Here is a 23,610-nt window from a genome sequence, read left to right as displayed (position 1 = left end):
TAAATCAGCAAACAGCTCCAGTAGTCCAGGGGTATAAAATTGTACACCACTGTTCAAAGGTTTGGGGTCAGCACATGTTTTAAAGAAATCAATTATTTTATTTAGCAAGAATGCATTAACTCACGGTTTCCACAAAATATCAAGCAGCACAACTGACAAAAAGAAATTATTCTTGAGCAGGAAATTGAATGATTTCTGAAAGATCATGTGACACTGAAGACTGGAGTAACGGCTGCTGAAAAATCAGCTTTGACATCACAGAAATAAATTACATTTGAAAATTTAGTAAAATAGAAAACAGTTATTTTAAATTGTAATAATATTTCACAATATTACTGTTTTACTGTACTTTTGAATAAAATAAATTCAGCCTTGGTGAGCATAAAAGATTTCTTTCAAAAACTTCAACCAACCTCAACCTTTTGAACGGTAGTGTATGTACAATATAAGAGGTTAAAATCCGTTAATGTAGAACACAGCCAACATTCAAACATTCTGGCTGGTTCTGATAAAAATGAAATGAGTGCAGGAATATTTCCCTCAGCAGGCGACACAGTGAATCTCTTATAAGGCGTTGGGGAGGTGAGAGGAGATCTCTGAGGTCTTTTCAGAGCTTCTGAAGGTCATGACTGTTACTGATAAAAAGCAGACATTCAGGCTAATTAAGTTCTGTGTAATAATCATATTCCATGTGGGAAAGTATTAATGCGCAGTCCTTGATAATCAAATATTGTTGTAGTGTTATAGCCACATTCATGAGGTTTTAGGTGATTTCTAGCAAGTGAACAATCATATTGAATGCAGGAGCTGAACTGTGAGATTATCTAATCAAGCATGACAACCAAACACACACACACACACACACACACACACACACACACACACACACACACACACACACACACACACACACACACACTTTTGTTTTTGTGAATTGTGGGGATATTCCATAGGTTTATAAGCGTTTTGAAAAATGGGGACATGGGTTATGTCCTCATAAGTCACCCTCTCCTTGTAATACCTGTGTCATACCCATGTCATTATACAAAGTTGTGTCCTGATATGTCACAAAAACACACACACACACACACACACACACACACACACACACTGCAGTGTCTGAGCTGAGGTTGAATCCTCTATGTTCTACTATGACAGGGTATAAAAGCCAAACATTCTGCAACTACAAGGCTCAAAACTTTGTAAGTACACTACCGTTCAAAGGTTTGGGGGTTAGTAAGATTTTTAAACATTTCTGAAAGAAGCCTCTTAGGCTCACCAGTGCTGCCTATTTCATATTTCATATATTACTTTACAATGTAATTTATTCCCTGATGCAAGGCTGAACTTTTAGCAGTCATTACTCCAGTCTTCAGAGTCACATGATGCTTCAGAAATCAAACTAATATACTGATTTGGTGCTCAAGAAACATTTCTTATTATTATCAAGGTTGAAAACAGTTGTTCTGATTAATATTTTTATGGAAAATGTCATTTTTCCCCCCATTTGATTATTTGATAAAAATAAAGTTCAGAAAAAGTATTTATTTGAAATAGACAGTTTTGTTACAATATAGAATTCATTGCTGTCAGTTTTCATCAATGTAATGCATCGTTGCTGAAAAAAAAAAAAAAAATTGGAAAAGAAGAAAAAAAACTATTTTTAAACCCAAACTTTTGAACGGTAATGTATATTTACGTACACTTTAAAAGATCAATTTCAGTCTAAAGCAATATTTTTTCTCTTTAAAATGTCATGTAAACCCTTTTGTCTGACGGAAATAGTTCCAGTCTCGTTCTTGCAAAGTCACACTGACAGACTCATACGGAGCTTGATTTCATCTAGCATGTATACATGTTAATCAGACTACGACTGTCCCTGCCGTTGTTACAGAGGTGTTCCTCAACATGTATTTAATCCTTCAAATATTTCACTGTGTCATGTATAAAGACTGTAGCTTGGCAATGCAAAAAACTCAATCATAACTGCACATGTAAACATACTGTACTTCATGACTCTGGATGGAAGGCCGTAGGTTGAACCTCGTAAGGCTCACTGTGTTGGCACAAAATCAGAACAGGGAGGGTGATAAAGGCTTCTCAGTGCACTAACAGAATCTCATCATCCTCTTCCTCGCTAGTTGTGAGTCTGCAAAGCCTGACACAGTCACCAGGAACCTCTTCTGTTTCTGAAGATTTCCTGCCGTGTCCGTGAGCATCTGGGAGCGAGTTTGTGTGTGCCTCCTTATGTGGTTTTCTGAATGTAGGAAAGCTTCTCTGTTCCTCAGACCGACCGCTGGAGGACGACGGTGACTCGGGGGAGGAAAGCGGTGAGATGGCCACAGAGGTGTAGCGCAGGAGAGAGACTCCTCTGAGCTCTGCAGCCAGCTCCTGCACCAGCCGTCTGGAGGATCTCGACCGGCTTGTGCTGCGTTTGGGGCTATCAGGGGGTCCAGGAGGACTGTCATCATCTTTATGTTTCGGGGAAATGCCCTGTTTGGATTTCATTCTCATCCACTCTGAACCTCTGTCATCTTCATCATCTTCGTCTTCCAGAGTGTCAGAGGTGGAGCGGGGTGAGGTAGGGGAGGGCAGAGAGAGCGGAGAGGACAGAGACTGTCTGTCAGGAAGGCAGAGGGCCTCAGTGTGAGCCTGCAGAGCCAGTCCCAGCGCCACTGTCGAACAGGATGGCGGAGTCTGTCCCGCACTCTCACGTGACACCTCAGTGCCATCATCCGTTGTGTTGTAGCTGTGGAGGCTCAGATCGGGGTGTGTGTTTGTGTGCGTGTGGCCTGGAGGCGTGAGGAGAGGTATCTGACCCCGGAACCGAGAGCCAAGATGGAACAGGCGATTCCACAGACGACCAAGGCGCCGCCGTGACGAGGAACGACGAGAAGAGTGACGACGAATCTGCCTCCGCATAGCTGAACGGAGATTCTGCAGAACAGAAGCCTGAGAGAGTCACAGAAAAAAGCAGGTCCAGTCACATTGCCTACATAATTTCACAAACAAAATCCTGCCATGTTAAGAGGAATTGGAAATTTTCTCATGAATGTGAAAAAGTTCCCCACACAGATTTTGCTTGTGTTCAAGCTGTTCACGTAAATTCACTGCATTAGTCAGTAGATAGGTGACTGGTTTTAAAGTGACTTCTGTGTGAGAAGTGCTCTGTGCATTGCTACACTATTGACTATGGAAAACACACCTGTTTTTGGCCACAAAATTTAGCTAAATTTTCGCTAATGTTTCCATTTTATTCGTACTTCCTTAATTTCACATTTGAATCGCAATCCTATTTGCTACCTCAGTTCAAATTCAATGTCATATTCACATACCTGTGTTGGGTTGTACACTGGGAAGTCATCCACTGGAGGAATGAGACCTTGAGCTATCAGCTGACCATAGGAGGGTGGAGCCTCCCTCTGAACAAACTCCGCCTCTAGTCGGGTCATCTGGGTTTCAAAAGCTCTAGTAAGAAAGGGGAACATAAAAAAACGCTGTTTTATAAAGATGCTGACTGACGCCGGTTAAAAATGTAAGAAACAACAATGGCTTTCTAAAAAGGGAAGCTGCTGAACACATTCAGGCAGGACATCTCTTGAGAATCTCCAAGAGCTGTTACTTAACCAGCAGTACTTTGAATTTGATGAATCAAGGGTATTTTGGGTGCTGCTTTGTCTTTACAAGGCTAAATGGAATGCATCCACATTCTCATGTTTTCTTTCTGTATCTCATTGGGATAAAATCCATTTAGCAGAAAATAAGGAAAGTTACAAATAAAAAAAAAAGAAAAGATAAAGACTGACACGATACAAAAAAAATAAAAATAAAAATAAATAAATAGCATCTTTCAATTTCTTAACATTTTTTTATTTATTTGTTTTGTCTAAACAAGATAAAAGATATATTAAAATCTCTTTTGAAATAATAATAAAAAAAATACATCAAAAAAGAAAGCAGTTATGTTAAATTGTAATAATATTTAACAATACTATTATTTATTTTCAAACTTTTATTTATACTAAAAAAATTCATATAATGTAAGCATAAGATACTTCTTTCACAATCATTAAAAATATTTAAACAAATTTTTTACTTGTTTTAAGCAAAAACAACAAAACCTAGTGAGGATTTTTTTTTTTGCCAATGGGTTAAGACAATTTTGATTTTCAAATGAATATATCTTTCTTGTTTGATTAAAATAAAACTAAAGTAATAATGATTAAGACATCTTAAATAATGAAAAACTATATACTTCTGTATATACTAAAAAAATCAGGAAAAATTCGAGAATCACTATATATTTCCTAAATCACTTTGCTTTGAGTTTAAATGCAAACTGGAGGAAGATGGAAGTGACATCACCTGTACTCTCTTGTCCTGAGCGAGTAGAGTTTAAAGGCACAACCCAGTGCAATGACCAGCAGCAACCCACAGACCAAGCTGCCAATCAGAGCCGCTGTGATCACCTTCCTGGGCACGGATGCAAGACAGTCTCTTTCATCACTGCCGTCGAGACAGTCCTCCTGCCCATCGCAGCGCCACGTCTCAAAGATGCACAGGTTGGTTCCACAGTGGAAGTTTCCAGGCTGGCAGTCAAAGCAGTTTTTCTCATCTGAGCCATCGGGGCACTTCTTCTGGTTGTTACACCTCTCAGAAGATGAGTAACACGCTCCGCTGCCACCCTCGCAGGGATACTCTCCCGGCTGACACAGCGGGCAGTCCTCCTCATCTCGCCCCCCGGGGCAGTGCCAGTAGCCATCACAGCGCTGCAGCTCCGAGTAACAGCCCTCGTCTGTGCCACACGGATGCTCACCTGGAAAGCAGTACCCCTTAACCTGCAGAGAGATGGACGGAGGTTAAACATTATTAGCATCACAGTGTATTCATCTTATTGATCACTCTAATCCTACTTTGATCACTCTATCACCATTTATGTTTGAAAAAGAAAACTGCAGGTTACTTGCAGAGTAGTTTTTGTCAGTTATGCTTCAGCTCTGCAAGAATGAATGATGTAAACCTCCTAAAATACCTTGACTTGTTGTCTTCTTGTTTTGTTGATTCATTCCACAGTGAATCAACAAGTCAAGAACATTATTCACTATTTGAACTGATTTTTAATACACACTACTGTTGGAAAGTTCAGGGTAATGTTTTTGAAAGAAGTCTCTTACACAGGGATGCATTTATTTTATCAAAATGTGACAACTGTTACAATGTGACCACAAATATAAAAAGAGTTAGTAATTTTACTGGATGGAATAATTGGTAAGAACATTTATATATAAAAAAATTATATTAAAAAAATTAAACATATCACACGTGTTTGTGGTTTAGAAAGTTATAATATGAGGCTTTAACGTTAGCATGATGTTAGCATGATGCTGGATGATAGAAATTTAATTTAAGTTAAAACTCCTGGGGTAAGTAGGACCAGTGGCTCACCCCTTCTTCACACCCTAAAGTATAATTGTACTGTAATTCTACATTATATTTCATTAATTTTAGACTAAACATTTTTGATTTTCTGAAAATGTTAAATTGGCCATTGAAGTTTTATGATATTGTAATTCCCTGCAACATTTATAAGTGTGATGTTGAGTACTATTAGCCCAGTTCTTTAAGGTCAAGTGCAGTCAGTTTTTATTTATTTATTTTAATTTTTTGGGTTGCTTTGGTTTGCAATTTTGAAATAACTTAAAAAGTCATCCTTCTATCCATTCTATTATCCAAACCTTTGTCCTTATTAGGGTTGCGGGGAGCTGAAGCCTAACCCAGCGTTTTTTTTTTTTGGAAAGCCATATTTTGAAAGCAGTTTATTTTAGATCCAAAGTGATTATTCTATACCCTAACCCCCTCTCCCCTATTATATATATATATATATATATATATATATATATATATATATATATATATATATATATATATATATATATATATATATATATATATTAAATTTATTCCTGTGATGGAAAAGCTGAATTTCTGAATTTAAAAACCGCCATCCTGCATAATGTTTTTTGTGGAAATCGTGATTTTTTTTTACAGAATTCTTTAATTTACATAAAGTTCACAAGAACAGAATTTATTTGAAATATTTTTTTTTACATAACTTTCTCTACTGTCACAGTTTTTTAAACCAAACTTAAGACATAAAGACACACTATGAAAAAAAAAAAAAAAGCTTTTAACAATATGCTAAAAGACAGTTTTACACTGTACTGATGCAAAGTATTCAGCCAAAACACACAATGCCAATGCAAAAAGGAGAGCATAATTTATCACCGGGAAATGTACAAACTCTCATTAGCATCACCAAGAATGTGAGACCTGGTAGGTGGCGTTGAATCCGTGTCCAGGGCTGTGTGGTTTGGCGTGGTAGAAGATGCTCATCTGTCCCTGGGACGACTCCAGCAGGGCTCGTCTATGGTTATTATGGTGAGAGAGACTCTGCAGAAGATGTTCCGCACGCTCTCCCAATCCATCGTAAACACGGACAGAGTCTCCCACACCCAGCTGTAGGTCCACCTGCAGCACCAGTGGCTTTGGGTCCTGAAGCAAGAACAGTCAAGCAGAACGCTGTAGGTGACTTAATGCAACCTAAAGTGAGAATAAATGAGGTTCTTATCATACTTGTGTGTCTAGGAACCATGTGCAGTGAAGATCTGTCCCAGCGCTCCTGTTTGGACGGAAAAAATCAGGTGAGGCAAACGTCCCGTAGAAGTTGACTAAGTGTTTTCCACAAGATGTGTCGGGACAGTGGGCCTCGTCGGATCCGTCAGGACAGTCCCGGGCTCCATTACAGCGCAGAGACACCGGCAGACAGCGGGTAGACTGGATATCAGAGCACTGCAAGGTACCAGGCGGACACAGACTGACCCGGCCGGGTGTTGGTTGGGCAGCACAGCTCCTTTCATCTGTACTGTCTCCACACTCGTCCAATCCGTTACAGCGCCAGGAACGTGGAACGCACTTACCATTTCCACACAAATATTCATCGTTCTCACAACTACTCTGACCCAGTCGACCTAATGAGTAAAAAACAGACAGAGACAAAGATAGTCTTTTGCACACGTAAACACTGACAGTTTGCTGAAATAAGCCAATCAAATCTACCCACTCTGCAGATTGTGTTTGCCTGGTGACAGCTTAACAAACACAGCCGTCCAGTATTATTGATTGAACTGCACCTCTGAGGAAATCGCACAAACACAGCATTTCACTCCTCCTCACGCACACACACACACTCAGTGACATTTACACATACCCCCATGGAGTTAAGTAATGACAGCCAATTATCTCCTTCATCTTCATTAGCTATATGTTAGATCTAACTAAATACTCATCAGTGGAGATCTGTCTAATACACACCAACACTAGTGCAATCCAAATATGCACATTATGTAACAAGTGCTGCAAAACATTAGCATTTCATCACGGCTCTATGGCCATACACTATTGATCTGTTAAGCCTGCAATTGCCTGGTCAATCTGTGCTTACAGTAAATCTATATGCCACGACAACAGTCTTTGTAATTTAGCGGCTCTCTAATGTAGGAACACAACTAAATCTGATGAAACACTGCAACTCAAAAGGAAATCCATAAAGTATGTTAAAAAAAATATACCCAATCAATGGATATTAAACCCTAGAACACAAAAGCATAATATTTAAGCTTGTTTGGAGTCTTGTTCACCCAAAAATTAACTGACTCACTGGAATGAAAGATTGTACAATACTGTTCAAAAGTGGGCTAAGTAGGAGTAGGAAAAAAAATAAAAAAATTTATTCGGCAAGGATATATTAAAATAGTAAAGAAAATAAAAGTATTAAGAAGCACAACTGTTTTCAGCACTGAATATAAATGTTTCTTGAGCAGATAAATCAGTATAATAGAATGATTTCCGAAGGATCATGTGACACTGAAGACTGGAGTAATGACTGCTGAAAATTCAGCTTTGCCGTCACATAGTGATATTCCCGTGTAATATTTAATGATATTTCACAATATTACAGTTTTTACTGTTTTTTGATCAAATAATTGCAACCTTTGTAAGCACTTTTAAAAACATTTTCAAAATCTTAGTGACCCCAAACTACTGAACGTAGTCTGCATTTAAAACTTGTTGCATGACAATTACTTAACGAGTCACAATAACCAATGACATCTGACACATTGTGAGGCACCAGGTTTGAACGCTTACAAACATAAATTAAATTTGTATTGGCAGTAGGGAAAATGATAGGAAATGTCACACAGTTACCATATTAGAAGATTTGGAATATAGAGCACAAGTATTATCCACTTTTACTGTAAAACACAACAGAGCAGAATGGGCTCTAATGGAACAAACGCACACTGTAAGTTCACTCACCTCGTATGTAAGATAGTCTGAAGCCTTGTGCCTGTCCAGAGCTGTTAGCCTGAGAGTGGAAGTAGACCCAGACCTGTCCTCTGGAGGAGATGAAGGGAGGAGGAAGAACAGATCCACAGAACCGATCCTCAGCTGTCCATGTGGGGCCGAGCAGCAGCCAGTCGCCCCTGCAGTCCCCCGTGTCCTCCACATCAAAGCTGTGAAAACTGGACACAGCGACACATGGTGCTTAATGCATGCGCTGGAATCTCAGCACTTCCACTCTATAATAGTGTATACTACAAAAAAATTCAAGAACAATATCATCAAACGAAATCTCAAAAGCACAATAAATTGATAAAAAGATTGATATTAAAAGAAAATAGATTTGATTTGATTCACGACACTGATTTCATGATTCTATTTTCTCACAATTCTTTTAAAAGAAAATTAGATTTAAGACAAATTATAAATGAAAAGGTATCCTTTTATTATTGCTTGGACAAAATACTGCACATTTCTTTGTGAAACAGAAATATGTCAAATAACAAAACTAAACTGAAATGTTAAAACAAACCCCAAATCTAATCAAATAAATAAGACAAAAAAAAAAAAAAAAACTCTTCAAATAAACAAAGGCTTTGCCTGTGCTCTTTACATTCAAAATTAGAGGCCACCACTGCATTTGAATCACAATCTAAACAAAGATGCTGAATACAATCTAAATTAGATTGCATAATTTTACATTTTAAAACAAAAACAGAATGCTTTGACTTTAGTTTTGTGAAACTATACTTCAGAAAACATCTGCACGAAGCAGGTGGCGCTTATGGAACATCAGCGATACAGCGTTTCCTTGGTTACCGCTGTAAACAAAGCAGCGCAGCGCTTATGAACAATGCTTTAACATGAATTATACAGAGACGAGATGAAAAGAAAATATCATCTAAACTTTTCTAAAGACAGTCAGTTCATATAAACTCCCACCCCAAATGTATCGTGATGTATTCACTGGCTCACAGTGAATCGTTACATCCATAAAACAAAATGTCAAATTAACATTCTAAAAAATACAACACAACTTTTATCCAAATATAGCAGAGCTCTGCTTTCTTCTCTTCTCCTTGTGTGACCCTTTTATGTGTCTTTTTCATTTTCTTTTCAAGGTTACATTTGCAACCATGCCAAGCCCTTCTGCTGTGACAATATGCAGCTCTGTTTATGTAAAAGGTAAGCAATAAATTGGAAATTATTAAAAGAATTTAACAAAAGAAGAGAGTGAAAATTATTTTTCTATTTTTTTTCTTTGCAGCACAGTTTCATCTCTCCATCATAAGTGTTTTATTATAAGAAATTAAACCATTTTAAAGATCAAATTTTTATATAAATTTTCATATGATTTGTATTTATATTATATTTAAAAATTAGCAGTTTTATATTATCACAACAAAGCAGCGAATTTTTCGCTTTGGTTTTGCTTTGGTTAAATGGAGGATTTGAGCCATTTTTGCCATGTCACGAAAATAAAAATATCAGTGTGTTAAGAAATATTACAGGTGCTTCTTAATCGTTTTCCTTTGGAAATAGTTTTAATCGATATCATAGCATTTCCTGTGATACCCATTGTAGTTGCTTTTGTGATACCTCCTTAAATTACATAATCATATTCATTTTTCTATATAATAGGAATGACCCTATAACAACATTCTAGTGATATAAAAGGAGTGGGAGACCATAAGCTACAGAGAGAGAATATTTGCAGTGGAACTGTTATCACATTACACATATTACAGATTGCTATCAGAGTACAGGCTCTCACACACACACACACACACACACACACACACACACACACACACACACACACACACACACACACACACACACACACACACACACACACACAATCGAGAGTGAGAGATAAAATCAGCATCCAGTCCCATTACAGAAGAATGGGATATTTGCAGCCAATAACTTGACAGTATTACACATCTATTTCTCTGTTTTTTATCTCTCTTTTTCCTATATACTTCCCAAATATCGCTGCTTAAACAGAGTCTAAACAGAGTTTGTTTTGCAATTATTTAGTAATGAGATGTGTCATGACCATTTGAGTGCTCAGGGGCTCCTGAGATTTCACCTATTAATTTTATGTTTGTGAGCTGAAATATGATATCACAGATATTTCACCCATTAAGCAAGAATAATCACTTTATAAAAATAGATGGTGAGAGTTCATTCATCGAATGCAGAGATATGACTTTCACCCATCAATACTGTGTGACCCAGTCACTGCAGAATCTATTTGAATTTATATGGTAAAATTATTTTTTACTTCATTATTAAATTATTAAAATGCATGAGTAAATCACAGTATAGATAGTCATTAAAATACAGACATTTAAATCTCCTTTTGCTGTCAATCAAATGGACATGCACATACACATTATGCAAAGCTTCTGAATATTTTAGACAGGTCACAACAGTAAGGATGATCTGATGGCCTGAGGCCAGGGCCAGAAAGTTTTGGGCCAGTTGGCAGAACTGTCACCTCAGCTATCAGGCCAGTGCTGTCTTATATTCAGTGATCATACACAAGGGTTTTTATGCACTGTTTAACAATAATAACTAATAGTTTCCATAATTGTAAATTAAAAATCAGCTATTATTTGAAATTGAAATCCTAATAAATTATTATAGATGTATTAATGTTACTTTAAAAACATCAAAAACCATTAGTAAGCAATTTGAGAAAATGTGATTGATCAAGTGTTGCATAAAGTTTCTACTCCAGCTTTCAGACAGTGAGTAATTAGCCAGCATGGATTAAAAGAAATTAAAATTCTCTTTATCAGAACTATTATCCTTTTCCACTTTAAGGTTTCTTCTGTAAAGAACAAATCTCTGAGGAGATGATGTCATGCTTTTAGATAATATCATTAAAGCGGTGACGAAGCTCACAAACACACACACACACACACACACAAAACAGTAGCAGGAGAAGAAGCAAGAAATAGCACATTATAAAATCCCTGCAGTCAGCTCTAGTCATACAGCAGTCTAAGTGCTTTCATATGGAAGACTGCGCAGACAGGCTCATAAACACTGAAATGAAAAAAGAAAAAAAAAATTAAATAGTTTGGAAAAACCCTTACATTGGTTTTGAATTTGGAAATACCATAAATTCACACAATTCACTTGTAAAAGCTGCTGGGGTCTCTAACAGTGTGAAGGTTGCTGTGACTAATTGTTGTTTATGAAAAGCAGCATTTTGCACATGCACAGAGGAGAAATACAAATACCAAGACCGCTTGTGTGTATCTACCTGATTGTGATCACATCTCCGCGGCTTCCCTGTATATTCCAGCTGCAGTTCACTCCGGGCGGATAGTTGAGGGGCCATGACGGGCTGTAGATCACTCCTCTCCTCTCGGTGTGTAACTCCACTTTACCACCACAGGCAGCTGAGGACACACACAGAAGACATGTGCATTGTTTGTGTGTGGCAGAGTGACTCACGAGTGACCACAGCTGTCACTCTGTGATTGAGATGACATCAACACATTACTCCAGGCTTCATGGATTCCTGAGTGCAGGCCAGGTATATATGATGGCAAGAATTTGATCCACTCACTGGAGAGGGATCAGAGAGAGCCTGTGGAATTGCACTGACACATAATACTCAATTTAGTGGGAGGTGTGTGAGAGTGTGTGCTAATGGTTATGAATTTCAGCAGAAATACAATAAGACAAGGAAGAAATAGCCTGGGAAGCAACAGAAATAGTCCAGGAAGAAAGAGAAAGTCCAAGTGAGTGTATACACTATTCACTGTTTCATCATTTTTTCCCTTTCATCTATGCTAAAGTCTCTTGAAAGAGAAACAAGGACAGTAAAGAACTGTCCATTAGACATGCATTTCCTAGACATGCATTTTGTTACTTCTGGATTTTTAAATAATAATAATAATAATAACAATAATATATGACTTTTCCAGTCATTTGTGTGTTTTTTTTATTTATTTTTATTTTATATAATATACATTAATATCAAAACATAATGTATAATTATTGATAATAATACTCCCTGACTTTCGAATAATTAGTGATTACAAGGTTTTATATAATAATATCAAATATATATATCAAATATATATATATATATATATATATATATATATATATATATATATATATATATATATATTCAGAGCTAAACAACAACAAAAATATTCTCTTTAATATTTCCATGACTTTTTCAGAACGAGAAATCACAATTTTCCCTGATACTTCTATGTTTTGCATGACGCGAGATCCCTGAATATAGACGGCAGCACATCTCTCTCCTCAGCTCCATCCCCAACACAATTATTACCCTTCAGGACAAACACACGACTCTCACACGCCCAGCGGCTGCTTTGACTCGACATAAAATATGATGCTATAGGAGCTAATGATACCCTGTTCTCTGTGTGAGGGAACAGGACAGAGATCAGGGGAATCCCAGCATATGAACACAGATCATTTTATGATCAAGGCCATCATCACCTCCACTGACTTTCCTAGATACATACAGCACACATTATAATCTGAATCAGGGTAGACAACATATTGAAGTTTACACCCTCATGGTCTTCATTTACCCGATGGAACCACCTCTAAAGGGAAACGCTGTGTCAATATTAGTTACACACTCACATTTAGTGGGGAGTTTAGTTCTAGAGAAAGGCTATGCGTGTGAGAGAGTGATAAAGAAAGACAGAAGAAGTTCCCATCGTCTTTGAGTGAGAGATGAAGAGCTCTAGGTGTCACTGGTACTATCAACATGCCCCCATCCCTTCACTGGATACCATCTCCAGAATAACACAGCCATCGGTTCTCTTTCTATGCTTCTGTCTCTGATTTGAGAGCATCTGCTTGAGTAAAAGCAGGCGTCTCTGTCTAACTCTGTTCTTTCTGTGGTTGTTTGTTGAGTGTTTAAGCTGACCTCAACAGATCATGTGTTACTCAAACAGCCTAGTGCTATGCAAGAATTATGGGTGAGATAAGATGCCCAATGCTTGGCAGACTGTGAAAGCATTGCTTTAGTTGTAGTTTCGATGCTGTCTAGTTATGAACATAGATTGTATGCTAAAACGGATGCATGGGATGTTGAGGAGCTCGAAAAAGTCACTGTGCACGAGGATTGATATAACAGATTATCAGATCATAATATAGTGCCAGTTGTGTTTTGCTGGACTGGTTTAAGCTGGTCTCCAAGCCTGGAAGATGCTGGTGCTCAGTAGGTTTAGGTGCGATACCATTCTGACCTACTGAAAAGTGTCCCAAACCCTTCTAAAACCAACTAATAGACCAGCCTGGGAAACCATGCAGCGAACCTTTTTAGCTTAGTTGGTGAGTGGTATACGTAATGTTTACATTTTAATTACGACAAGGTGTGTAGAAATGCACGTGAACAGCTTCATTTGCTGCGCAACAATACACATTTGTCCGTAGAAGAAAGAAATGACAAAGTCAGTCGGTCTTGGAGGAGATCAGACTGATACCTCCGTGTTTATAACTGTCGTGGTCACAAGCCGAACGCGGATCGGTCCTCGACTCTCCCTCACTGTATGAATGCTGCAAAACCTGCGCGCGCCGCGTAACCTTTCTTTGTCATCGCTGCCGTTCGCATACTTCAGCCTACAATCACCTGCCTAAGGTCTGAATGAAACAATATTTAATATTATTCCGACATGTCGGCTGAAAAAAGAATGTACAATGCAATAAAAAGTGAGAGCTTGACTTCTGCTTTATTAGCCGTGCACCTCACCGGTGACGTGCACAGACCTCAGGAGGGGCAGGGGGCAAGGGGGTACCCCTCGGTAGAAATCGCCGCAACCCCCTATACATATATATATTCTTTAAAATATATGAAAATTATATATGTGATAATATCACAATCCTAGAAGTCTACTTACCCACACAAACCCAAGCCCAGCGTAGACAAATGCATTTCATGAGGTACAGCCGAATCGCACCGATATTCTCCATCATCACCATCATCTTCTGGTTGTTCACAGCTCAGGTCATTTCCTCAGAATTCTGACCGATTTTGCAACGCAACTCGTGTCGATTTAACGTCTTGCACGAGCATCTAAGCGACGTCTCTCTCTTTCCGAGAGGCTCGGTGCGCTGTCTGGAGGGAAAGACTGAGAGACCTTCAGAGGAGGTTCAGTGCGAACAACACAGGACACACACTGATTCTTCGTCAGTGAATGAATGGCTGCTCTTGGGGCGAGCACTAAACCTGTGACTTTATTACACATTTATCACTTGAGCAGTAATATCGTCCACATAGTTCCACGGTGTGCCAGTTATGTGATGATCTCCGAGGTATGGTGAAGTAACAGCGACAATGCAGCTCAGTGGACTTCTGTCCATCGAAGACTACTGGAGCGCATCTCATGCAAAATAACGCTGAGGTCATTATTCAAACCACAAAGACAACATGATGCTGATGTAAACGCCAAAATGTTTAACTTAAATGTAACATCTTAACACAAAAGACTGGGTGCACTCGTGTACGATGTTTTGATGTAATCATGTAAACAGACAATTTTTGTTTTCATGGTTTGGGGGACTGTTGCAGTGAAAGCCTGCACTCTTGTGGACGGAGGGATGCATCGCTGGAAATCATGGCGTGTGTGAACCATTTTATAATTTACATGCTTAGCAATACAATTAGAGTCATTTGAAATATTTCTGCACAGACTGTTTTCAGAACTCAGAAAGTTTTTGGTCAGATTCTACTGCGTACATTCGACTGTTCTTTCTTTGCGGTGCATTTCCAGTCGTATTAGTCCATTTTAAATCCAATGTTTTAACGCATATATCGTTATTTCGTTTAGTTTTATGTACCTAAAAGTATGATAGCGCCTGCATGGTGCAAAAGGCACCGCTGGGATTCGAACCCAGGATCTCCTGTTTACTAGACAGGCGCTTTAACCAACTAAGCCACGGCGCCGCCGTGTGATTGGTCATTAGTCTACGTATATATACACTTCACTAGATACAAGGTACAGTACACTTATGAAGTATGAAAAGAACAGAAAGTACGAGAATCTGTTATTGGATTGAACAACGCGATGAAACAACGTAGCCTTGACACCATTTTAGTCATTTGTTTAGGTTGTATAGGGTTTGGCTTTTTTTATTCCACATTTTGAACATCAAAACGAGCGCTACGATTTGGTGCAGATGGTTGCTCAGAGAGAACACTGTACAAATATGATGGTGATTAATTGACAATAGAATTTTTTTTTGTCAGCTATAAGACACAAGATCTGACCTGTCTGTGTCTGACCTATCCTTGTCACTTTCACAGTATTCGTCCTGACAGAACATATACAAAGCAGATCATGACCAGATCTTGAAAAATGAACAGATCTTCAAATTATTTTATATATCTCATCATGTGAATTTATAATCCCGAAGAAGAAAACCCAAGAAAAGTCCAAAGTACAAATATGTTTCTTTTCATTTTGTACTGAGCTAACAGTAGCTAACAGATGGTGTTAATAAGGTTTATAGCAGATGTTAATGGACAATTTTAAAAAGAAATGGAGGGCAGGTCGGGTGGGGCGCTATAAACTTATAAATAAACACCTTGTTAGTTAAACAATACTCAGACTAACTACAGTTCAGGTCCACAGGGTTTTAAAATTCATGTGGGTATTCAGAGCCTTCCTCCTAGATCAGTCAAAGTATCTAAAATATTTTATCTGCTCCACTTATGGAAACTGTCAGCAACTTTTCAATTAATGAAGCGGAGTACACAATTATTTCACATTTTGTTCGTTGTGGCATAATTGCTTTCATGTTTTTATAGTAACATGTATACCTACAGAACCTTGTCAGATTGTTGTATTATATTAAAGTTAATGTAGCTGCTTCCCATTTTATTATAATAATCACTAATCTTTTTGTTTTTATTAATTTATTATAAAAAAAAAATATCTACATTCATAACACATTTGTCATTAGGTGCACCAAAATAAATGCACCAACACACGTGCATGCTCACACACACACACACACACACACACACACACACACACACACACACACACACACACACACACACACACACACACACTTAGTATTCATCTTGAAGTTTCTGTAAGACAAAATCACTCTTATTTCTTCGGATATGTTCTATCTCTTGCTCCTGATGTTTTTTAACCTAAGCCAGAGAAAGAGAAATAATCATCTTTTCAAGATTTTAAATTACAAATATGTATACCAAGAGAACCTTTCCATTTACAAGATGCATTTTAAAATGCTATATGATTAAAATATGAGCTCTGACCTCTGGAGCAGTTCACTAGTAGACACAACTCTATTTTCATCTTCACTGTTGGAGTCAGCGTCGTCTGAGCTGCTATTAGACTCCTCAACTCTCTTCTTCTGTTTCCCTTTATGCTTATGTTTTTTGTTCTTTTTCTTCTGAAAAAAAAAGAGAAAAGTTAATTGAATCGTAATTTCTAGTTTTGCAAAGACGTCTGGTGTTCAGACTGGGTTAATCTACTCCAAAAGAAACCCCACCTTTTTCTCTTTTTTGTGTTTCTTGGCTTTGTGTTTCTCTTTCTCTTTCTTCTTTTGTTTCTTCAGCTGCGGTGAGCATGCAGATGGGATAAAGCCTGATGAAGAGACACACAATGTAAAACTTCATTTTAATATAAAAGACAGGCTGGTGAAAAGTCCCGGATGAAAAAAAATAATTCTAATATTATTGCGCCTGTATATTCAAAACTATCAGATAGTAAAGAAACAATGTCTTCTGTGATTTAGCTGAAATCAATTCCATCATTTTAGGATCACTAGTGACATTCATGCTTTAGACATTTATTTACTCCAGTGCAAGGTACTATTATTACTTAAATAGTTGTTCACGTGATACACTGAGCAGGATGGTGACTGCGGTGGTTACAGTGACTGACCAGGAGGTGGCAGTCTGGGGCCAAACTCCTCTTCATCCAGGCCTTGTGATTTATCAGGAGCACTCTGGGAGGTCTGAGTATTTAATGCTGTAGTTTCAGCAGATGGCTTGCTCTGGACCGTAAGATGCTTTAAATCTGAGGGGAAGAGAAAAGAGTCAATAAATGATTATGACAATTCGACACTGACATCTGAATCAATGAAAGAGGAACTTTTGTGGAACCGCTCATCTTTAGATTATACCTGTCAATCTGCTGATGTCAGGAGCAGGAGTGATCTGAGCTGAGACGGGGGGGTTCAGTGTCTCTGCACTGCTCTGGATTGGTTCAGATGTTGGAGGGGCCACCTCTTCCTCTTCTTCGCTATCCTCTTCAGATGAAGATGAGCTCTTCTCATCTGAAGAGCTGGCAAAGATTGCTTTAAAGAGATCCATAGGAGGCCTCACCTCTTCTTCATCCTCTTCCTTCTCCTCCTCTTCAGTTTTTTGCTCAGTCTGCTTGCCATCAGACTGTGCCACATTTACCTGCATAAAAGCACGATTGTTACATTGAAGTTTAGCTGTAAAATACTTTAGCTTTAAATTAATTTCCATAAAGGAGAAACATTCTAATTGTATTCTTTAGGGAGGCTTTTTAATAATTAGGAGTTAATAAATATAGTCAAGTATCCACTGGTACCTCTGGAGTGGCAGTAGCATGTGAAGAGTCGGTCTGGTTCTTGGCTCCAGCTTCGATTTGCTTGGCCACTAAAAGCTCACTGCGAGTCTCGCTGAGGAATGCACTGAGTGGGTCTTTAGGTTCAGATACCTGCCCTGGTATGTCCCACCTGGATTTCTTATTGGAGACTTCTGGAGTCTGGGGAAGGGTTGAGCTGGAACCGGGAGGTTTGGGAGCACTCGGGGCCTCCCTGCTGACCTGGCTGCTATCCGTTATCGACAGGAAGTTAAAGACTGAGTACTTATCTCTCTTTACTTTAGGCATTCCCACAGTACTGGACCTGCAAAAGCCAGACAAGATAAATGGAACAAGTGAAGAAAAAACATTTTCTGCCAGTTTTAAATTAATTATTCAAATTATAAAAATTTAAAATCCAATTACACTTTTTAAATTGACAAGTGTCCACAAAACATGAGCAAAAAAAAATAAAAATTCCATTTTATTTTAATCTTTAGTGACTGCATCACCCATGTCAAAAAAACAATACAAATGATAATTCTATTTTTATTTTATTTTTACTACAATCATGAGGCCAATATAAGAATGAAAAGAAAAATGAAAAAGATTTAATGTAATGTAATCATTTTAATCACATTTTTAATTTAAAGATGGTGGAAAGTACAAAAAAAGACACTTAAAACCACACACCTTGCATTAACAGTATTTGCATTTTCTTTCAGGCTGCAAATCATCATAACTGTATTTGTATATTTCTTTCAATTAGTGCAATTCACCCATGTTGTTTTGTATTGAAGACCTTTTGTCTTTAATATACTCCAACAGTACAGGAATATCTTCAGATACAGCATATGATTTGATCCACCAAAACTGAAAGTCTGTGTCTTACCCCGGATAAGGGTCTGGAACATTGAACCTTTTACACAAAAGTTTATCAGGGTGCCACTCGAATCTTTCTCTGGTCAGCTTTCCAAACATCTTCATCTTCACTGCAGCCTGCTTGTCATCCACATCATTCTAAAAAAGAGAGTGAATATTAAAGTACAATTATAACAAACAGTGGACCTTAACCATAAGCACCTTTATAGTAACATTTTAACCAAAAATTTTTTTGAACTTGTTATTAAATATAAATGTGAAACGTTAACTGCTTGAACTGAAGGTAACTCCTTACCTCTTGATCCCGTGTGACCTCTACACTGTCTGTATCATCCTCATGTTTGCTGCGTGTGAAACGTGAGGAGAGAGAAGAGTTGCTGGGCTTATAGAGTACTGCAGCACGCACAAATTCATCCCTTTCTCTTCCTCTCTCCCACTCCGTCATGGAAGAATCCAGACTCGACTCCAGGGCATCTACAAAGAACCATCACAGAGTGGAAATCAGGTATTTAGCTAAGCATAAATGAGAAAAGTCTAGGATAAATCGCACCAAACATAACTGATCCAATTCACCTTTATCGCCCTGTTTGAGTTTGTTGATGTACAGATCATAGCGAGCCTGCTTCTGAGAATTTTTTGCAAAAGGTTTAAAGGTTTTGCTTGCATCTGCAGTGGGACCGGACCAAGCTTTCAAAGCCATCTGGGTCTCAGAGGAAGCCTGAGTTCTGGTTGGAGAGGTTCGAGACTGAGTGTGGGAATCAGGTTGTGGGGCGACTGACTGGAAACGGCTGGACAGGGCCCGCAGAGCGGCAGCTTTAGCCGAAGCCACCACAGCAGCTCGATCTACAGCTGAGGAAAGGTTTTCCACTGACTTATTCTGCTCCTCGGCTGCTCTGCGGATCTCATTCAGCCGCTCTCTGTCCTTATTGTCAAGCAGCTCAAACACAGAGCTTGGGCCTACAAAACATAAACACATTTTAAAATGAAGTTTGGGTTAGAAAATGTATTCATACATATTCACTCCCATTCAAAACAAATGGTAAGCCTATGTACCACATATTTTAGGTTACAGAAGGGGTTGTGTGGCTCTGTTGCAATGCACCAGTATTGACAATAATCTTAATATTTGAAAAATGAAATCTTGATAGCATGCTAATACTAAACTTAAGAATAATATCATAATTAATCCAAAGCCAGTAACTATCTGGTTGACACTTCAACACAACAGGTGGAGTTATTGCACCTTAACGCTGGTTTCTACCAGTCATAAAACAGAAAAAAAGACGATGACACAGTGTTTAACTACTACTGCTGCACAAAATGTGATGGAGGAGATAACAGACAAAAGCGAGACACTCCACTCACATTCAAAAAGTGATCTTGTCAGTCAGGGAGCTTTTTGGATTCTGTAAAAACAATCTCTCTGCCTCCCTACTCTCTTTCTGAGTGATACATTAGCCAAAAAAAGAGAAAACACAGAAAAATATCAATATGACTGATAACGTAATTTCTATAAATATCACAATAATAGCATTATCATGAACTCTTTCACTCTCGATAATCGTGTAATGACTCATCACAGCCTTAATCTGAATTCAACTACAATCACATATCTATCATTCAAATCACTCTTAAACAACCTCAGCACTTCCAAAGGGATATGATTACCCTGTAGAGGCGTTTCTCCCAGCATGTCACGTCTCTGAGAAGAGCCTAAGCTGTGACGGCCCTGCTGTGGTGCTTCTTGTGATAGGTGTCCGCGTGAAGTCAGCAGTGCCTGGGCAACGATGGGGCTGACAGTGGATGAATCAACCACAGGACGGAAGTAATGTACAGGCCGATAATCACGGGGCAAATCAGGGGGAGGATAGACCTAGAAAACAAAGCCAATGAGCCTACTTTTAATCACAGCAAAAGAGTTCATAAAGGAAATGAAGGAAGTGGATCTGCAGTGGGACCGGACCAAGCTTTCAAAGTCATCAGTGTCTCAGAGGAAGCCTGAGATTTGGTTGGAGAGGCTCGAGACCGAGTGTAACAATCGGGCTGTGGGGCGGTTATATTAGTATATTACCGTTTTAATCTCTGTGACTTCGGAGGCCAATGTAAATCCATCCAGAATCCTGCCCAAATATGTCACATCTCTTTTTGAGTCTGGATAAAAAATACAAAAAGATTTGTCATAGAGAAACCATTTTTCCTGGCAAGGCTCACATTACAAAAGACACTCAAATAGCATCCAGTTCTGATGTCCTGACTCAACCTAAATGATGGGGAGTATCATGAGTTTATGAGAACACGGCAAAGTTCTTCCTGTCACCAACCATTCTTCTTCCTGGTGTACTGCTGGGGAGCGGTCCACCCGTAGAGTCCATCCCCTGGTTCTTCTCCTCCCAGAACAGTATCATAGTTGGACATGGAGTCTTTATGATAAATATCAGTATCTTCCTCCTCCATTGCACCAACACCAAAAGCCTACACACACATGTATAGACTGTGTCAGCATGTATCTTCTAATAGAAGTGTTCAAATTTAATTTTTTTAGGCCATTACTGATTGTACTTTGTATGGCACTTTGGCCTTACCTGTCCTCCAATCCCACCCCTGCGTTGCCGTCTTGAATTTCTGTCTCCAAATAAGCTGGTTGTTCTGTCAGATTGAAGTGTGAAGAGGTTTATGTGTCCTGATTCTGATCCGCCACCCAAGGCCTGAAGAGGATTCAGCCCTCGGTAACCCAGACCATGGGAGTCGACTTTAGGGGTGAAGTCCACTGGGACCACATCTTTGGGGGCAAAGGTCACATTCTCTGGAGCGAATTCATCATCATCCTCAAAAAAAAATAAAAAATATCAGGTATATAATTTTTTCAGTCTGACTATATTGAGTTCATCAGTAAATAAGTTCATTCTTCACATAGTAATCACAAGAGGCTATATCCGAATATCTATACTTCCCTAATATACAGTAGGTGAAAAAACAGTATGTGAAAAGAGTAGTGTATTCATAACACCGTAGATGAAAAGTACCCAGATGATCTACTACTTTCTGAACTGCGCATCCAATGGACACTTTACTATGCCAGCTGACCCTGGTAAGTCACATGACAATGACGACAACATGGCAAATTTCATGTAGTCATGAAAGTCTACGATTTTGGACACAGCCATAATAAACTTCAAATGAATCTGCTGAAAATCCCACAAACTAAACAATACCCACCTCTGACTCCTCTGATGCATTGGGAGGGAACGCACAGCCATAAACTTGAACCGCATCTGAAAGATGAGAAAAGCTAAGCTTTTTGAAATGTTAACATTTTCAAAGCTTTTCAGACCTAAAACATAAAAACAGCACATTTGTTACATCTTCTCTCATAACCATCGTTTTGCTTGCGCTGCTTTCTCTTCAGTCTTGGTCCGACTCCCTGGCCATCCTTCCAGCCCATTTTTCTCAGCAGCTCCACACCAATGGATGACCTGGCATCACAATGCAATGTAGTGTAAAAAAAAAAAAAAACTTTAGTTTACAAGTTACAACTACTCTTTAGTTGGATCATATTAGTTAGAGAGTGAGGAGTACCTCGCAGGGGCAATAAGCTCCTCCAGCAGTCCAGTGTCTCCAGGTATCAGAGCAGCCAGAGAGCTGACCGCTCGTGCCTTGTCCTTTAACTGATCTTTCCTCTCAGATGCAAAATCCTCAGTGGTGACAATCTCTCGCGGGGCAATACCATGCTCACTGAAATCCTTTAAGTAAACATATTCTTTATTAGACAAAAACTTAGATGACAAGAACTCTACAGCTATCAAGACACAGTATTACTGAGGCGGAGAACACAAACCTCCTCATCCATAAAGTCCTCTGGTCTAGCATTCTGTCTGTCTGCCTTTTGCTGTCGAGATGATACAAACGTCGATGGAGTCCAGCCAAGAACACAGTAGATGAGTTAAACTGCGACAAGACCCGGTTAACGGAATTAAAAGCATCGGTGCACTGAGCAGGGCTGTCACTGACCTTCTTGAGAGCCGACTGTGTTGAAGTAACCAGCGGAGAAGCCGCCAGTGAAAGCACCGTGAAATCTCTTGTAACGACCCTTCTCATCTTTAACCGTCTGCTCGTGCACAGGAACAGGCTTTCTGATGGGTTCATCTAAATACACACATAAGAACACCGGGGAGCTGAGTAGAGTAACGTGTGCTTTCTACGCCAGAAGTTTTCATTAAAACATTCACAGCTCCAATGCATCAACAAAATCTGCAGATTCACGGAAATGAGAGCTTCAGTTCACATATATCGTACCTTCTTCCAGAGGCTCTAAAGGAGTTCCATAACTCACGAAATCCTCATCGCTTTCTTCGTCGGACGCCATGTTTACAACAAGTACGGTGGCCGCGTGCGTGCAAGAGAGGAGTCCTCATCCGTGCGTGAGCTCCTCCTGCGAGCAAGGTTGCCAGGTCGCACATTCCACTCGCTTTTCAGGGGCGATCCCCCGGTAAAAAAACACGTTTCGAGGGGTAAAATACACATCTTTGGTGGGGTTCCCCTGGTAAAAGTCGCATTCCGGGGATTAAATATCTCATTATTGGAGTCGCTTCAACCCGCGGACATGAAAAACATCCCTCAACAACAGTGTTAAAGTAGCCTAATTCCGCGGGAAAACCGCAGACTTGGCAACCCTGCCTGCGAGGAACCGGTTCACCGGTTTGAACGACTGTTTCAGGAGTCAATCCGA

General features: G+C 39.0%; 2 protein-coding genes and 1 non-coding gene across 7 annotated transcripts; all 3 read right to left on the bottom strand.

Moving 5' to 3' along the window:
• Positions 1 to 1,433: 1,433 nt before the first annotated feature.
• On the bottom strand, positions 1,434 to 14,994 carry LOC109094246 (low-density lipoprotein receptor-related protein 3-like). Of its 2 annotated transcripts, none has more exons than XM_042760367.1 (8): positions 14,313 to 14,994; positions 11,681 to 11,819; positions 8,377 to 8,582; positions 6,634 to 7,028; positions 6,331 to 6,552; positions 4,366 to 4,838; positions 3,336 to 3,468; positions 1,434 to 2,937 (listed from the first exon to the last, which is right to left on the bottom strand). In XM_042760367.1, exons 1-8 carry the CDS (start codon positions 14,395 to 14,397, stop codon positions 2,101 to 2,103), a joined length of 2,490 nt encoding a protein of 829 aa, XP_042616301.1. In that variant the 5' UTR covers positions 14,398 to 14,994; the 3' UTR covers positions 1,434 to 2,100. The 2 variants fall into 2 exon arrangements, with proteins under 2 accessions (XP_042616301.1, XP_042616300.1); XM_042760366.1 differs by having other exon boundaries at positions 1,434 to 2,952; positions 14,313 to 14,992.
• A 290-nt stretch (positions 14,995 to 15,284) lies between these two features.
• trnat-agu lies at positions 15,285 to 15,358 on the bottom strand. Its single transcript has one exon. It is a non-coding gene; the product is annotated as a tRNA-Thr (tRNA).
• Positions 15,359 to 16,526: 1,168 nt separating this feature from the next.
• LOC109094247 (G patch domain-containing protein 1-like) lies at positions 16,527 to 23,335 on the bottom strand. Of its 4 annotated transcripts, none has more exons than XM_042760362.1 (19): positions 23,178 to 23,335; positions 22,893 to 23,027; positions 22,720 to 22,805; positions 22,461 to 22,624; positions 22,236 to 22,357; positions 22,101 to 22,156; positions 21,467 to 21,709; positions 21,206 to 21,356; positions 20,956 to 21,035; positions 20,553 to 20,757; positions 19,458 to 19,841; positions 19,180 to 19,358; positions 18,895 to 19,022; positions 18,009 to 18,327; positions 17,575 to 17,854; positions 17,334 to 17,468; positions 16,939 to 17,033; positions 16,703 to 16,839; positions 16,527 to 16,576 (listed from the first exon to the last, which is right to left on the bottom strand). In XM_042760362.1, the coding sequence occupies exons 1-19, from the start codon at positions 23,245 to 23,247 to the stop codon at positions 16,549 to 16,551; spliced, it is 2,997 nt and encodes a 998-aa protein (XP_042616296.1). In that variant the 5' UTR covers positions 23,248 to 23,335; the 3' UTR covers positions 16,527 to 16,548. The 4 variants fall into 4 exon arrangements, with proteins under 4 accessions (XP_042616296.1, XP_042616297.1, XP_042616298.1 ...); XM_042760363.1 differs by having other exon boundaries at positions 16,703 to 16,836; XM_042760364.1 differs by having other exon boundaries at positions 22,245 to 22,357.
• Between the last annotated feature and the right edge of the window lie 275 nt (positions 23,336 to 23,610).

The sequence above is a fragment of the Cyprinus carpio genome, chromosome A7 (assembly GCF_018340385.1).
Source record: "Cyprinus carpio isolate SPL01 chromosome A7, ASM1834038v1, whole genome shotgun sequence".
Lineage (NCBI taxonomy): Eukaryota > Metazoa > Chordata > Actinopteri > Cypriniformes > Cyprinidae > Cyprinus > Cyprinus carpio.
The sequence above is the reverse complement of the archived record's forward strand: the minus strand, read 5'-3'. Positions and strand labels throughout refer to the sequence as shown.